Source organism: Dendrobates tinctorius, unplaced genomic scaffold, assembly GCF_039654945.1.
Source record: "Dendrobates tinctorius isolate UK_male_01 unplaced genomic scaffold, ASM3965494v1 ptg000126l, whole genome shotgun sequence".
Classification (NCBI taxonomy): domain Eukaryota; kingdom Metazoa; phylum Chordata; class Amphibia; order Anura; family Dendrobatidae; genus Dendrobates; species Dendrobates tinctorius.
In genome coordinates, this window is record NW_027361794.1 from 25,720,051 (window position 1) to 25,735,438 (window position 15,388).

The 15,388-nt window shown below is 43.9% G+C and overlaps 1 protein-coding gene across 1 annotated transcript in view; it reads right to left on the minus strand.

Annotated features, from left to right (window-relative positions):
* Positions 1-6,832: 6,832 nt before the first annotated feature.
* Positions 6,833-15,388, minus strand: part of LOC141047195 (uncharacterized) — a 40,028-nt gene continuing 31,472 nt past the window's right edge. Inside the window, exon 9 of the mRNA XM_073542149.1 lies at positions 6,833-8,312. Within this exon, the coding sequence (XP_073398250.1) occupies positions 6,955-8,312 (1,358 nt within the window). The 3' untranslated portion in view covers positions 6,833-6,954. The remainder of the gene's footprint in view (positions 8,313-15,388) is intronic.

Below are 15,388 nucleotides of genomic sequence, written 5' to 3' on the forward strand. Positions count from 1 at the left end.
GATTACTACTCCTCTTTTTTTATCAATTGCATGGGAATGAAAGACATTTGGGAAATTTCTATTCTGCAGTCTGGGGGCGTCAGTGCTATTTAGGTGGGTTTCCTGAACACACAATACATCTGATTTTAGGGATTTGGCCTCTTTCCATAGAAGGGATCTTCTCAATGGACTATTCAGTCCCTCTACATAAATGCTAGAAATGTGAAGAACCATGTACAGATTACAGATAAAATCTATGTATCACCACTACACAGTTAGAAAAAATGGGGGAATAACAAAAAACAAACTTTAATTTTGTGAAAAAACTGTAGCTTCAAAAATAGAGTTTGGTTCTAAGTGAACCTCCTGGATATGCTCCTCTATCCAGTATATAGAGGGGGTATTGGGGGCTGCTATGCTCCTCTATCCAGTATATAGTGGGGGCATTGGGGGCTGATATGCTACTCTGTCCAGTATATAGTGGGGGCCATTGGGGGCTGATATGCTCCTCTATCCAGTATATAGTGGAGGGTATTGGGAGCTGATATGCTCCTCTATCCAGTATATAGAGGGGGTATTGGGGGCTGCTATGCTCCTCTATCCAGTATATAGTGGGGGCATTGGGGCTGATATGCTCCTCTATCCAGTATATAGTGGGGGGTATTGGGGGCTGATATGCTCCTCTATCCAGTATATAGTGGGGGCATTGGGGGCTGATATGCTCCTCTATCCAGTATATAGTGAGGGGGTGAAGAGAAAGAAAAAACTCTCCTCTCGTGCCTCCGCAGACCACGGTGAAAAATAGTCTTGTATTCTCTTCTCTTGTTCATGTCCACTCCTTCATCAGGGTGGGCGGCATCTTCTTCTTCAGCGGGGAGCTGGTATCCTCGTCCACCATCGCCAGCGACCACTTCTGCAGAAGAGGCATGGCCTCTCGGGGGGAAGTCAGGAGCTGCGTGGCTCCATTCTTGGTGACGATCACCGTGTAGCCCCACTTGTACGTGATCCCGTTGTCCTGTAGGATCTTGGTGGCTGTGGAAATCTCCCGCCTTCTGTTCAGGGTCATGGCGGATAGGTCGGTGAACACCATGATGCTCTAGAACCTCTGGGAGCTCCGGTCCACTCGCTGCAGCTTTGCTAATGGCTTATTTAAAATGATAAAAATAGAGCCTGCAATTACATCCCTGAGCACAGAGGCGGGGGCACTTTTGGGTTTGGGGATCCTGTGCGCTCTATTATGAGGTCTCGCTGCTCCGCCTCAGGGACTAGTGCGGTAAAGAAATCTGTTAGGAACTCCTACAACGCACCCTGTTGTGAGTTCATTTTCCCCTTCGTCACTGAGGTCTGGTGAACTCCCTATTCTGGTAAGGGAAGGTAATGAGCCTGATTATCAGGCACCTGAGCCTAATGAGGATGACTGGCTGAGTGGAGTCACGGACTGGATATAAGGCTGCCGACGCCCTTCTGCCCTGCGGGTGATTTCTCTGTGGACTTCTAGGACACCAGTCTGATTCCTGCTCCTCTAAAGCTAAGTTTTCTGCTTTGCCTGTCAGCATTTGTGTTTTGTTTTTGTTTTCCTTGCTTTTCTGGATTCTGCCATTCCCTGCTGGGGTGAGCTGAACCTCCTTTTGCCTGTTGCTCTGTCTTCAGAATATTCCTGAGTACTGACATAGCTTTTTTGAAGCCTAGCGTCTTCAGGGCCTTTTTCACTGTCAGTCTGTTGGCTCTTATTTTCATAGGGTTTTTCACGGATTGCAGACAGCAGCCTTCCTGTACTTTCCTATCTAGTTAGCTTGGGCCCCGTCTTTGCTCAGTCTATCTTTCTGTCTGTGTTAGTGTTTTCATCTTGCTTCACCGTCATTATATGTTGGGGGCTGCCTATTGCTTTGGGGTCTGCTCTGGGGCAGTTTAGATTTCCCCTTTCTTTCTTTAGGCCTATTTAATTCTCCGGCTGTGATCGAGGGGTCTAGGGCATCGTAGGAACCCCCCACGGCTACTGTTAGTTGTGTGGATAGGATCAGGGGTCTGCAATCCGATAGCTGCCAACCTCTCTGGTTTTCTGGACTTAGCTAGCATTTCTGTTTTTGCCTCCTACGGTGACTCAATCATAACAGAATCACCCGCCATACCGCAGATCCTAGGGTACTCAATAGCAGGAAAGAATTGTGATTAAAAAAAAAAAGTGTGTATATTCTTTCCTCTATATCTCTGAGGCCGTAGGGGGAATTTTTTTTTCTCTCAATGGAGATAAAGCAATTGTCTGATCGTGTGGAGCAGCTCGCTGCAGAAGTGCGGGGAATTTCCGCCTACCTTGCACGTTCGCATGCTGTTGAACCAAAGATCCCTACACCTGATGTATTTTTTGGGGATCGATCTAAATTTTTGAGTTTCAAAAATAATTGTAAATTATTTTTTGCCTTGAAGCCTAATTCGTCAGGGAGCTCTGCGCAGCAGGTTAAAATTGTCATCTTTTTGCTGCGTGGCGATCCCCAGGATTGGGCGTTTTCTTTGAAACCAGATGATCCTATTCTGACTAATGTGAACGCATTCTTTCAAGCTTTGGGGTTGTTGTATGACGAACCTAATGCTATTGATCAGGCTGAAAAGACCCTGTTGGCATTGAACCAGGGTTGAGATTCTGCAGAGTTGTACTGTCAAAAGTTCCGAAAGTGGGCGGTCCTTACTACCTGGAATGATAATGCCTTGGCTGCTTTCTTTCGGAAGGGTTTGTCAGAAGCCGTAAAAGATACTATGGTGGGATTTCCTGTTCCCTCTGGTCTGGACAATTCTATGTCATTAGCCATTCAGGTTGATCAGCGTTTACGTGAACGCAGGATTGCACGAGAGGTGTTGCCACGGTTGAACAGACGTCTGAACCTATGCAATGTGATAGAGTTTTGTCTAAGGCGCAATGTCTGGAGTTCAGAAGGCGTAATAAGCTGTGTTTTTTCTGTGGAGATGCCTCGCATATTATTTCTGTTTGTCCTAAACGAGAGAAACGCTTTGCAAACACGTTTTCTGTTGGTGGTGTTCAATCTAAGTTTCTTCTGGCAATTACTTTGATCTGCTCCCTGTCCACATTTTCCGCCAAGGCTATTGTGGATTCGGGAGCAGCGCTAAACCTAATGGACTTGGATTTTGCTAAACGTTGTGGATTTCCGATGACACCTCTGCAGACGCCTATCCCTTTGAGGGGGATCGATGCTACTCCTTTGGCTAAAAATAAACCTCAGTTTTGGACCCAGGTGGTCATGCGGGTCGCCCCAGACCATCAAGAAAATTGCAGATTTTTGGTGTTGCATGGTCTGCATGATGCCGTTGTTCTGGGGTTTCCCTGGTTGCAAATTCATAATCCAGTTTTGGATTGGAAATTAGTGTCTGTGGTGAGTTGGGGTTGTCGGTGTGCCTTTAGTGAGGCTCCATTTTTTTCCACCTCCTCAGTCGCATGATGTTCCTGACTATTTGGCGGACTTTTATGATGTATTTAGTGAGAATGAGTCTGCGTCCTTGCCTCCTCACAGGAGTTATGACTGTGCAATTGAACTAAGCCCGGGGTGTAAATTTCCCAAGAGTCGGCTCTTCAATTTATCTGTACCCGAGCACGAGGCTATGCGGTCCTATATTAAGGAGGCGTTGGAGAAGGGTCATATTAGACCATCCTCTTCACCCTTAGGTGCCGCTTTTTTTTTGTGGCCAAAAAGGATGGTTCTTTAAGGCCTTGTATTGATTATCGTGCCCTCAATAAAATTACTATTAAATATCAGTATCCGTTACCCCTGATTTCGGATCTATTCTCTAGAGTTAGAGGTGCTTGCTGGTTTACCAAGCTTGACCTCAGGGGGGCGTATAATCTTATCTGCATTAAGCAGGGGGATGAATGGAAGACGGCGTTTAATACTCCGGAGGGACACTTTGAGTACCTGGTGATGCCTTTTGGGCTCACTAATGCCCCTTCTGTCTTCCAGTGCTTCATGAACGATATTTTCCGAGACTTTGTCGATAAATTTTTGATTATCTATCTGGATGATATTTTGATCTTCTCCAAGGATTGGGATTCTCATGTGGAACATATTCGGACTGTGTTCCGGATCTTGAGGGAGAATTCCCTGTATGTCAAAGGATCGAAATGCCTTTTTGGAGTACAGAGGATTTCATTTTTGGGATTCATTTTGTCTCCGTCAACTATTGAAATGGACCCGGCCAAGGTACAGGCCATTTATGATTGGGTTCAGCCCACTTCTTTGAAGGCCCTCCAGAAGTTTTTGGGTTTTGCTAATTTTTATAGGAAATTTATAGCAAAATTTTCTAGTATTGCCAAGCCATTGACTGATCTGACTAAGAAGGGTGCTGATGTGTTGAATTGGTCTCCGGAGGCTGTTGCTTCCTTTCAGGAGCTGAAGCGAAGATTTACCTCCACCCCGGTTTTGTGGCAACCTGATGTCTCACTCCCGTTCCAGGTAGAGGTGGATGCTTCTGAGATTGGTGCAGGAGCTGTTTTGTCCCAAAAGGATCATGTAACATCTAAAATGAATCCCTGTGCTTTCTTTTCCCAAAAGTTCTCTCCATCTGAACGTAACTATGATGTGGGGAATCGGGAACTGTTGGCCATGAAATGGGCATTTGAGGAGTGGAGACATTGGTTGGAGGGAGCTAAACATCAAGTTGTGGTCCTCACTGACCACAAGAATTTGATTTACCTAGAGTCGGCCAAACGCTTGAACCCTAGACAGGCTAGGTGGGCCTTGTTTTTTACACGTTTTGATTTTGTGGTCTCTTTTCTTCCTGGAACTAAGAATGTCAAGGCAGACGTCCTCTCTAGGAGTTTCTTTGCTGATTCTCCTGTGGTGACCAAGCCTGCTACCATCTTAGGCGAAGGGGTAGTTCTTTCTGCCATCTCGCCCGATTTGAGACTTGCTCTGCAAGAGTTCCAGGAGGACAAACCTGAGCGCTGTCCCAGTGGAAAGTTGTATGTTCCTGACCAGTGGAAGAAGAGAGTGATGTCTGAAGTTCATTGCTCTGCATTGGCTGGTCATCCAGGTATTTTTGGTACTAGAGATATGGTGAGTCGCTCTTTTTGGTGGCCCACCTTGTCTCATGATGTCAGGAATTTTATGCAGTCATGTGGGACTTGCTCCCGGTCTAAATCTTGTTCTCGCTCTAGTGGGTTGTTGATGCCTTTGCCGGTCCCCAGGAGGCCATGGACCCATATTTCAATGGATTTCATCTCTGATATGCCGGTGTCTCAAAGAATGACTGCTATTTGGGTGATTTGTGATAGGTTCTCTAAGATGGTTAATCTTGTACCACTCCCTAAGTTGCCATCTTCCTCTGAGTTGGTGCCCCTGTTTTTGCAACAGGTGGTTCGCTTACACGGGATTCCTGAGAACATTGTATCTGACAGAGGAGTTCAGTTTGTGTCTAGATTTTGGAGGACCTTCTGTTCCAAGCTGGGAATTCAGTTGTCCTTCTCCTCTGCTTTTCACCCTCAGACCAATGGGCAGACAGAGAGAACAAACCAGACCTTGGAGTCGTATTTGAGATGTTTTATTTCCGCTGATCAGGATGATTGGGTTTCATTTTTGCCCTTGGCCGAATTTGCTTTAAATAATAGAGCTAGTTCTGCCACTTTGATGTCACCTTTTTTTTGTAACTTTGGGTTTCATTTCATTACTAGCGATATCTCTTAGTGTGACATGCCCTTAACACAATGCATAATTAGCATATCAGCAAATATCACCAGTGATCAAGGATAAGCGCACAATAAAAGTCAATATTACCGGCTTACACAAACAAAAGTTTGCTTTCCTGACCAACCAGAAATCAACACTTAAATTTAAAGCCAACATACATTTAACATTCTATTATTCTTCGTTTGCTAAAAAATAGTCATCTGGTTAATTAAGATACAATGCTGTATGTCTTTATAATGCCAAAAGTAAAAAAAGAAATGTTTTTAAAAATATTAAAAAAAATAAAAACGTTCAAATTACCCCCCTTTCAAAATAAAATAAAAAAAATCAAACATACACATAGTTGTTGTAGCGGCGTTCAGAATCGTCCGATCTATCAATATAAAAAAGAATTAACCCTATCGCTAAATGGCGTAATGAGATAAAACGTAAAAAATGCCAGAATTACTTTTATTTGGTCGCCACAACATTGCATTGAAATGCAATAAAGGACGACCAAAAGATCATATCAGCACCAAAAAGGTATCCATTAATAACGTCAGCTCGGCACACAAAAAATAAGCCTTCACCCAACCCAAGATCATGAAAAATGGAGATGCGACGGGTATCGGAAAATGGTGCAATTCTTTTATACTTAACCTAATAAAGATGAGTTATTTTTACTGATACAGCGGGTATGGAAAGTATTCAGACCCCTTTAAATTTTTCACTCTTTGTTTCATTGCAGCCATTTGGTAAATTCAAATTCATACTATCTATTCCTGACACTGGAGTGGCTTATAAACTTCCGAAGTATATAGTCTGAGGTCTGGGATCTGCCAATATGGGGCTAGTTTTCTGACTGTTTCGAATAACATGATACATGATTTTATTTATTTTTTTTCGTTTAGTCTCGCTTGAATAAAGGTCAATATTAAATAGTCTCCTGATGAGTCGTCTTTGGTGAGGACGATGAAACCTGTAGAAATGAGAGGCTTGGAGAGTGAGTGTGTATACATCACCTCACCCTATATACTGAGATGTGGGGTACATGTTTTTTCTATTAGTCACTTTCCAACTAACCTTCAGGGGGTGAATTATGGGTATAGTTTTACATTTGCAATAAATAAGGTTAAGTTTTTTCCTTTCGTCAGCAAACATGAGGAATGACAAGAGACAACCCATTTAAGAAGGTGCAATTTTGGTTAAAACTATTCTAACATTATAAACATATAAAAGTATACTCCGCTAAGTGACATCTCTGATGTTTATTAACAGTTGATTTCCAAGTAAAATATTTCCCACATTAAGGAAATGAAAATGGCTTTTCCTCTGTGTGACTGCTCTGATGGCGTTCAAGAAGCGCTTTCTGGTTAAAATATTTCCCACATTCTGAACTGGAAGAAGGCTTCTCCTCTGTGTGAGTTCTCTGGTGGGTAAGAAAACGTGATTTCTGTGCAAAATATTTCCCACATTTTAAACATGAAAAAGGTTTCTCTCCTGTGTGAGTTCTCTGGTGCCTAACACAATGTGATTTAGTGTTAAAACATTTCCCACATTCTGAACATGAAAAAGGTTTCTCCCCTGTGTGGATTCTCTGGTGCTTAACACAATCTGATTTAGTGTTAAAACATTTCCCACATTCTGAACAGGGAAAAGGCTTCTCCCTTGTGTGAATTCTCTGGTGGACAACAAAATGTGCTTTCTGTGCAAAATATTTCCCACATTCTGAACAAGAAAAGGGTTTCTCCCCTGTGTGAATTCTTTGATGGGTAACAAAATGTGATTTATGTGCAAAACATTTCCCACATTCTGAACATGAAAAAGGCTTCTCCCCTGTGTGAGTTCTCTGGTGCATAACACAATCTGATTTATTCCTAAAACATTTCCCACATTCTGAACATGAAAAAGGCTTCTCCCCTGTGTGAGTTCTCTTGTGGGAAAGAAAACGTGATTTGTGTCCAAAACATTTCCCACATTCTAAACATGAAAATGGCTTCTCTCCTGTGTGGATTCTCTGGTGCTTAACACAATCTGATTTAGTGTTAAAACATTTCCCACATTCTGAACAGAAAAAAGGCTTCTCCCCTGTGTGGATTCTCTGGTGCTTAACACAATCTGATTTATTGTTAAAACATTTCCCACATTCTGAACAGGAAAAAGGCTTCTCCCCTGTGTGAGCTCTCTGGTGTCTAACAAAATGTGATTTCTGTGCAAAATATTTCCCACATTCTGAACAGTAAAAAGGCTTCTCCCCTGTGTGAGTTCTCTGGTGCCTAACAAAATGTGATTTAAGTGCAAAATTTTTTCCACATTCTGAACAGTAAAAAGGCTTCTCCCCTGTATGAATTCTCTGGTGAATAATAAAATGTGATTTCCATGTAAAACATTTCCCACATTCTGAACATGAAAATGACTTCTTTGCTTTAGGAGCAGTTTGTTTTTTATTGCCTCTTTTGTGACTTTGATTTTCCTTAGTAATCGGTAATGAATCAGAAGATGGGACCTGTTTCATAGGATCAGATGACATATCTTTGCTGTAAATGGATGATGGTATATCTGGAGTAATTGCATTCACTTTAGTTGTATCTTGTAGCATCTCAAGATCATCAGATTTAAAAATTGACGATGTCATCCGTCCCTTTGATCTCCTGCTACAGTCATCTGCTAAGATAAAAACAATTATTTTTTAATAAAATATCATTGAGTTTTATAATTTTGAGCATTTCTACTTAAACTGTCCATAAAAATGGCAAGCTATGTAAAAGCTTTAATTATTTACCAAGACAATGACAGTTCACACTCTAATAGAAAACTTTGTTGGATGAACCAGTAGTGTGCGGTGTTCAACTGTTTGTTCATTCTGCCTCTCAAATATCGAATAAAAAGAAACCAATCAATGTTATGTAGGTGAAAATAATACCAATTCTCATCTCACAAAAACAAGTCCCCACTCAGGTCCATCATCTGTCAATAGAAAACCAGAGGTTCCCACACTATTAGTGGCTCAAAGGCTGTTGAAAAGCAACAAGGTTTCCATAAACCAATCCAGCAAAATCCACTCTCACTTCGGAGTCTTGCAGTGTGCGCAAACAACATTTAGGATCCCTGTATTTAGCAATATTATAGTGAGAAGAATCCACTTAATTTGCGGTGTCTCCTGGAGCACAATCTGGGCACTATGTGCTGGGTAAGAAAATGGCAAATGTGTAATTTTCACTCTCCAACATCCACTGCGGGTTAATTTCCGGAAAGTGGCTGTGGAGTCAAAATATTCACTCCTCCTAAGGATTATAACCCTCAGTGAATTAATTAATAACATGGAATTACTTTCTGAGGATTTCGACTATTCTGGTTTTCTGTCATTTAGTTATATTAGGGCTTCTGCATATGGTGTGTCCAATCTCATCTGGGATCTGTTCCTGCTGTCCAGCTGGAGTAATCTGCTCCCTACTTCAGCCAATTGGAAAGTACCACACCCTACTAAAGCGCAAAGCACATGGCCGGAATCTGCCAGATACAGCGCTGTTCTCCTCTGGTTCAGTCCTCTGTGCTCAGCTTGTGGCTTGTGTATTTGTGTCCTGTTGTGACCGTGGCCCGTTTACTGACTACTCTTGTGTCTTCTGATTCTGTCCTTCTGGTTCTGACCCAGCTACCTGACTATTTTTCTTGCCATCTAACACCACAAAATAGCAGGTAACGCCATGGTCCAAGCCTAGGGGTCCCAGTGTAAGTCCAGATTCCATGTTTAGGGTGTTAAAGGGCGATGAGGAAGGCAATCCTTGGGATATGGGAAGCAGAGAAGATAGAGCCAAGCATGTTCATGGTGGACATCTTTTGAGCTGCCAGGTGACTATGAACAGTGCTCCCAATACATTGTGTCTGCAAACTATTCCAGCTAGATCTGCATTCATATAGCTAAATGGCGCTCCTTCCCTTCTGAACACTGCCATGTGCCCAGACAGTAGAGTACAATGGTATATAGGGTACAGTGCGAAGCTGGAAAATAATTTGTAAGATCCATTTGTTTTCTATTATCCTTTGTGAAGAATTCCAAACTTACCACCACATAAAGTGACACACGTCAGATATTAATAATGGGGCCTGATTAGGAACTACTAAAATGATCAAACTCCACAGTCTTCATCAATAATAAATGAGAAACTAGTGGTGAAACCTCTCTGGTGTAATTAGCGTATGGGTCTCGGAGACTTCACAATCTATACTATCGTAAGGTCCAATATTTTCTGTCAGATGAGTTTCAAGAAGAAATATATCATTTAAAGAGAACTGTGTATAAGGCCGGTTTCACACGTCCTGATATTTCCGGTACCGGAGATGTCCGTGTGTGTAATACTCGTGGCACACGTGTGACAACTATGTCAGCATCCGTATCACATGGACGGCCGGCAGGGAAGTAGCGCTACATTAATCTGTGTTCCCCGGTGGCGGGTGCTGAAGACGCTCTCATCATTCTCCTCTACTCTGCCGGCAGGGAGAATGATGAGAGTTATATTAAAGTGAGAATGATGATAGTAGGTGCGGGCGTTTGGGACTATTACTCCCATCAACCTACACCTGCTGCTGCCAAGAACAGTGACAGCAGGAGCGGATGATGGGAGTATTCCTCACCCACTGCCTGCGTTATAACTAAATAAATGAATGAAAAAAACGGTGTGGGTTCCCCTGTATTTTCTATAACCAGTCTGGCAAAACTGACAACTGGGGGCTGCAACCCTCAGCTGTCAGCTTCAGCAAGGCTGGTTATCAAGAATAGAGGGGTCCTCACACTGTTTCTTTTAATTATATAAAGAAATAATTTAAAAACATGGCATGGAGTCCCCCCATTTTTGACAACCAGCCTTGCTAAAGCTGACAGTTGGGGGCTGGTATTCTCAGGCTTGTAATGGGTCATGGATATTGACCCCCCAGCCTAAAAATAGCAGCCTGCAGCTGCCCAGAAAAGGCACATCTATTAGATGCGCCAATTCTGGTGCTTTGCCCGGCTCTTCCCACTTGCCCTGTGTTTTGCTTTATTTCTAATAAAAGACTTTATTCTGGCTGCATCTTTATTTATCATATAACTATAGGATTAGTTATGGATAGGTGTCTTACTTTGATACCTGGTGATGAAATCTTTATTTGTAGCTTTCCGTTAATGAGATTCTCGTGCTCTGGGGCGGGGCTGTGGTGGCCTGTGGGCGGGGCTTTATGAGGTGTGCTGATTACATATTCATCTGTATTGGCTTGTGACAGGTCGCTGATCCCTCACTGACCTGCCCCCCATTATTACATAATGCATATAATAGCATTGATATTATTGGTGATAATGCCTATAATATTGTGGCAATTGTGAGGCTTAGAAAAAAAATTACATCCAGCAAAATGTCACCAGCGGCCCCTGTGCAGTAGCCTCTATCTCTTACTTATAGATGCTACTGTGCAGGCGTCGCCATCGCCGGTGTCATTTTGCTGGATGTAATTTCTTTCTAAGCCTCACAATAGCCACAATATTATAGGCATTATCACCAATAATATCAACACTATTATATGCATTATGTAATAATGGGGGGCAGGTCAGCGAGGGATCAGCGACCTGTCATAAGCCAATACAGATGAATATGCAATCAGAGCACCACATAAAGCCCCGCCCACAGCCCCGCCCCAGAGCACGAGAATCTCTTTAACTGAAAACTACAAATAAAGATTAAACAACAACCACAAGACGGATTTCATCACCAGGTATCAATGTAATCAGTATAACGGTGCTGACCTGACAGTGTCTGTAGGTTACTGAGCACAATCCTGCTGACAGGGGCACTTTAAATTTAGATCTTAGGCATTTGGAAGAGGCAATGGAGAGATTTTTTGAAGACTATCAGAGAGTTACAGACTCACATTAGGCAGGTAGGCCGATCCCACCACAATCAAACTATCATACAGAAGGAACAGGTAAAAAAAAGACATAGAATAAAAAAATATGTTACATCCCCAACAACAACGTATGTACAAGGGGAGAACACTAAACTGGAGCTGCCTCATTTATGGTGGACCATTGGAACCACTATGAGTCCTGACCGGAAGAGTAGAGAAAGTATTAGTGCCCCCATTTCAGGAGAGATTGTGCAGTAATCTGAAATCCTTTGGCTGGAAAAGATAATGGAATTCATGACGTTTAGTAAATCTATGAAACCAGGGCTGGAGCCAACACATCTCCTGCAGGCGGGAATAAATGTATATTACAGCCATCAGCCACGCACAGCTTAGAGATCTATCATGGCACAGGTGGAATGTTTGTCCTGTAGATTATCACAATCCTCCTTGAAATTACTGTATTTTTTGGACTATAAGACGCACCTAGGTTTTAGAGGAAATTAGGAAAAAAAATTGAAGCAAAAAATGTGGTCAATTCTGTACTTAATATCCCCTATCCTGGTATATATGGCCCCCTCATCCTCATTCTGATACACATGGCCCCCTCATCCCTATCCTGGTATGCATGGATCCGTCATCCCTATCCTGGTATGCAGTGCCCCCTCCTTCCCATTCTGATACACATGGCCATCTCATCCCTATCCTGGTATGCATGGCCCCCTCATCCCTACCCTGATATGCATGACCTCATCCCCATCCTGGTATGCATGGCCCCCTCATCCCTACCCTGGTATGCATGGCCCCCTCCTCCCCACCCTGATATGCATGGCCCCCTCCTCCCCACCCTGATATGCATGGCCCCCTCCAGCCCAACCTGGTATGCATGGCCCCCTCCTCCCCATTCTGATACACATGGCCCCCTCATCCCTATCCTGGTATGTATGGCCCCCTCATCCCTATCCTGGTATGCATGGCCACCTCATCCTTATCCTGGTATGTATGGCCCCCTCATCCCTATCCTGGTATGTATGGCCCCCTCATCCCTACCCTGGTATGCAGGGTCCCCATCTCATCCTAGTATGGATGGTCCCATCCCTATCCTGGTATGCATGGTCCCATCATCCCTATCCTGGTATGCATGGTCCCATCCCTATCCTGGTATTCAGGGCCCCCATCTCGTCCTGGTATGCATGGCCCCATCTCGTCCTGGTATGCAGGGCCCCATCTCGTCCTGCTATGCATGGCCCCAACAGAAAACATAAAAAACCCAAAACATTGCACTTTCCTACCCGGCGCTCCCTTGCAGCATCCTGCTCCGGTGCCAGCAACTGCTTTATGCTTGTAAGCAGCGCTGAGAACAGTGAGTATTCACAAATATTAATTTCTCTTAAGTAGTGGCACACGTGACCGCAGGTAGCAGCAGGAAGCCGGTGGCTGACACTGCGACGTACTGAAGAGCAAAGAATACTCACTGCCCTTTGCGTACATAGTCCTGGCAGCTGTGCTCTGCTTGTGAGCAGCACATGACGTCCCTGCCATGCGCTGCTTATAAGCATATAGCAGTTGCTGGCACTGGAGCAGGACGCTGCGAGGGAGAGTGGGGTAGGTAAGTGTAATGGTTTGTTTTTTAACCTTTTCTGATGCGGCCATGCATACCAGGATGGGGATGGGGATGTGGGCCAATTATAAGGATGGGGCCATGCATACCAGGACCGGGGTTGGAGGCTAATCATATCAAGATACTATTATTAAAGAGAAATGAATATTCATTGCCCTCCAAGCCCATGGGAGTGGAATGCAGTGAATATTCATTTCTCTTTAGCAGCGGGAACAGGAGTTAGTCGCAGCCACCAGCTCCAGCCTCCTGTGACCCGCTGCTCCGCCGATGCCATTCCCCACCTCCCCACCACATCCAGAGCCGATGCATCCGGACTATAAGACGCACCCCCCATTTTCCTCCATATTTTTTAAGGAAAAAAGTGCATCTTATAGTCAGAAAAATACGGTAGTTTTAACACAAATTGAAAAGTCAGGAAAAAGGGAAACTCTGTTATTGTAGAGAAATTCACACTTGGCCTCACTGCACATTTACTGTTGTCCATCATAAAAGGGAAGTTTGGCCAGAAAGACTGGACCTGGTCTTGTAGGGACCATGAGACATTCAGCAGCACAGAAGGGAGAGAAGATTCATCCGATAAGATCTCAGGGATCTAGGAAGCCAACAGCATCATTACCCTCCGCTTTCTCTTACAGGCCCAGCATATTTTTCTTCAAGTGATTTTCTAACTTGTCAGCACATTCTACGTACGCTGTCATTTGGCTTTATAGTTACAGATCTGGGCAGGTAACAGTCAGTGTCTCCTAATCCCAGGGGGTAGGTGGATCCTCCAGGTCGTAAGTTCTATATGGGCAGCACGGTGGCTCAGTGGTTAGCGCTGAAGCCTTGCAGCGCTGGAGTCCTGGGTTCGAGTCCACCAAGGACAACATCTGCAAGGAGTTTGTATGTTCTCCCCGTGTTTGCGTGGGTTTCCTCTGGGCACTCCGGTTTCCTCCCACACTCCAAAAAACATACTGATAGGGAATTTAGATTGTGAGCCCCATCAGGGACAGTGATGAAAATATGTGCAAACTGTAAAGCGCTGCGGAATATGTTAGCGCTATATAAAAATAAAGTATTATTATTATTATTATAGAAAAGGGCTTTCAATGCCCAAAGTCATGTGAACAGTTTTAGGTGGAGGAGAATGTTGTGGTCTAGAGGCAAAATGGTGATCATGGTAATAGGGCCGGACTACACCACCGATAAAGCAGCCACAGCCGGTGACTGAGAGGAATCTGTGACTTCTCTGTATTCAGTGGTTACTACTTGTGAAGGGTTAATACTAAAATCACAGCTGAAGTTTCGTTTTGTCCATTCTCTGAAGGTTTCGTTTCTTCATTTTTGTTGCTGTAAGATAAATTTTTGTAATTGGCAAGGGTTGTCATGAAACCAGACTGTTCCCATCAGGTGAAAGATAAGGGAACCGGGGGTGTAAAACTCTGAAGAATATGCCATTATACTACTTTCTATGATGGACATATATGTAGTTTCCGGTTTTCTTGCAATATTATTGGCTTATAAAGTGAAATGATGCTATTGGTACTTGAGAACCTTGCATAATTAAGCAAAAGATTATAAAATATGTGACTAAAATAAAGGGGCTTAGTGATCTGCCTCGATCCTCCTGTACAGAGATCCCCATCTCCGTGTGGTCATTTGAGTTGCTAACAACACTGCAATAATTTGGACATCACTGGCTCAACCGTGAAGGGTTAATTAGCCCTCTCTAAATAGCTACCTCGACAGCTTGGCGTGCAACGTGGGGCCCCCGAACAGGGACGCCTCTGCCCCCGGAGGACAACAACACAAAGGACCCTCGGAGCGGACACAGGTGCTGGAAAATTGGGACTGATCACGCCCCACGACAACCACAGTAAGTTGGCAGTTATACTGTTCAGACTGACCCTTGGTGTGGTTTTCCTGTGCTTGTTGCTGCAAAGAGGATCTGAGGTTTATCCCCTGGTGGGGTGATTCATGGGTGAAATTATATAGAGGTGTAGTCCCGTTGGGGGCCCAGTGCTCGAACCGTACCTCATAAGGGACGGACACCACGGATTGACCAGTGATTGTGACTCTCTTTATAGTCAAAATATCCTGAAATTCCCGATCATTATTAGTATTGGGGGTGGTGATGTGATCGAAGATGGGTAGGATACGTAACTCAGGTATATATAGAAAGATATATATAACCAGAGGTGTCCGGAGGGATAGTCTGAGACGCCCTCCTCCTTTCACTGAGTACTGCAAATTTTGGGCAATCCCAGAG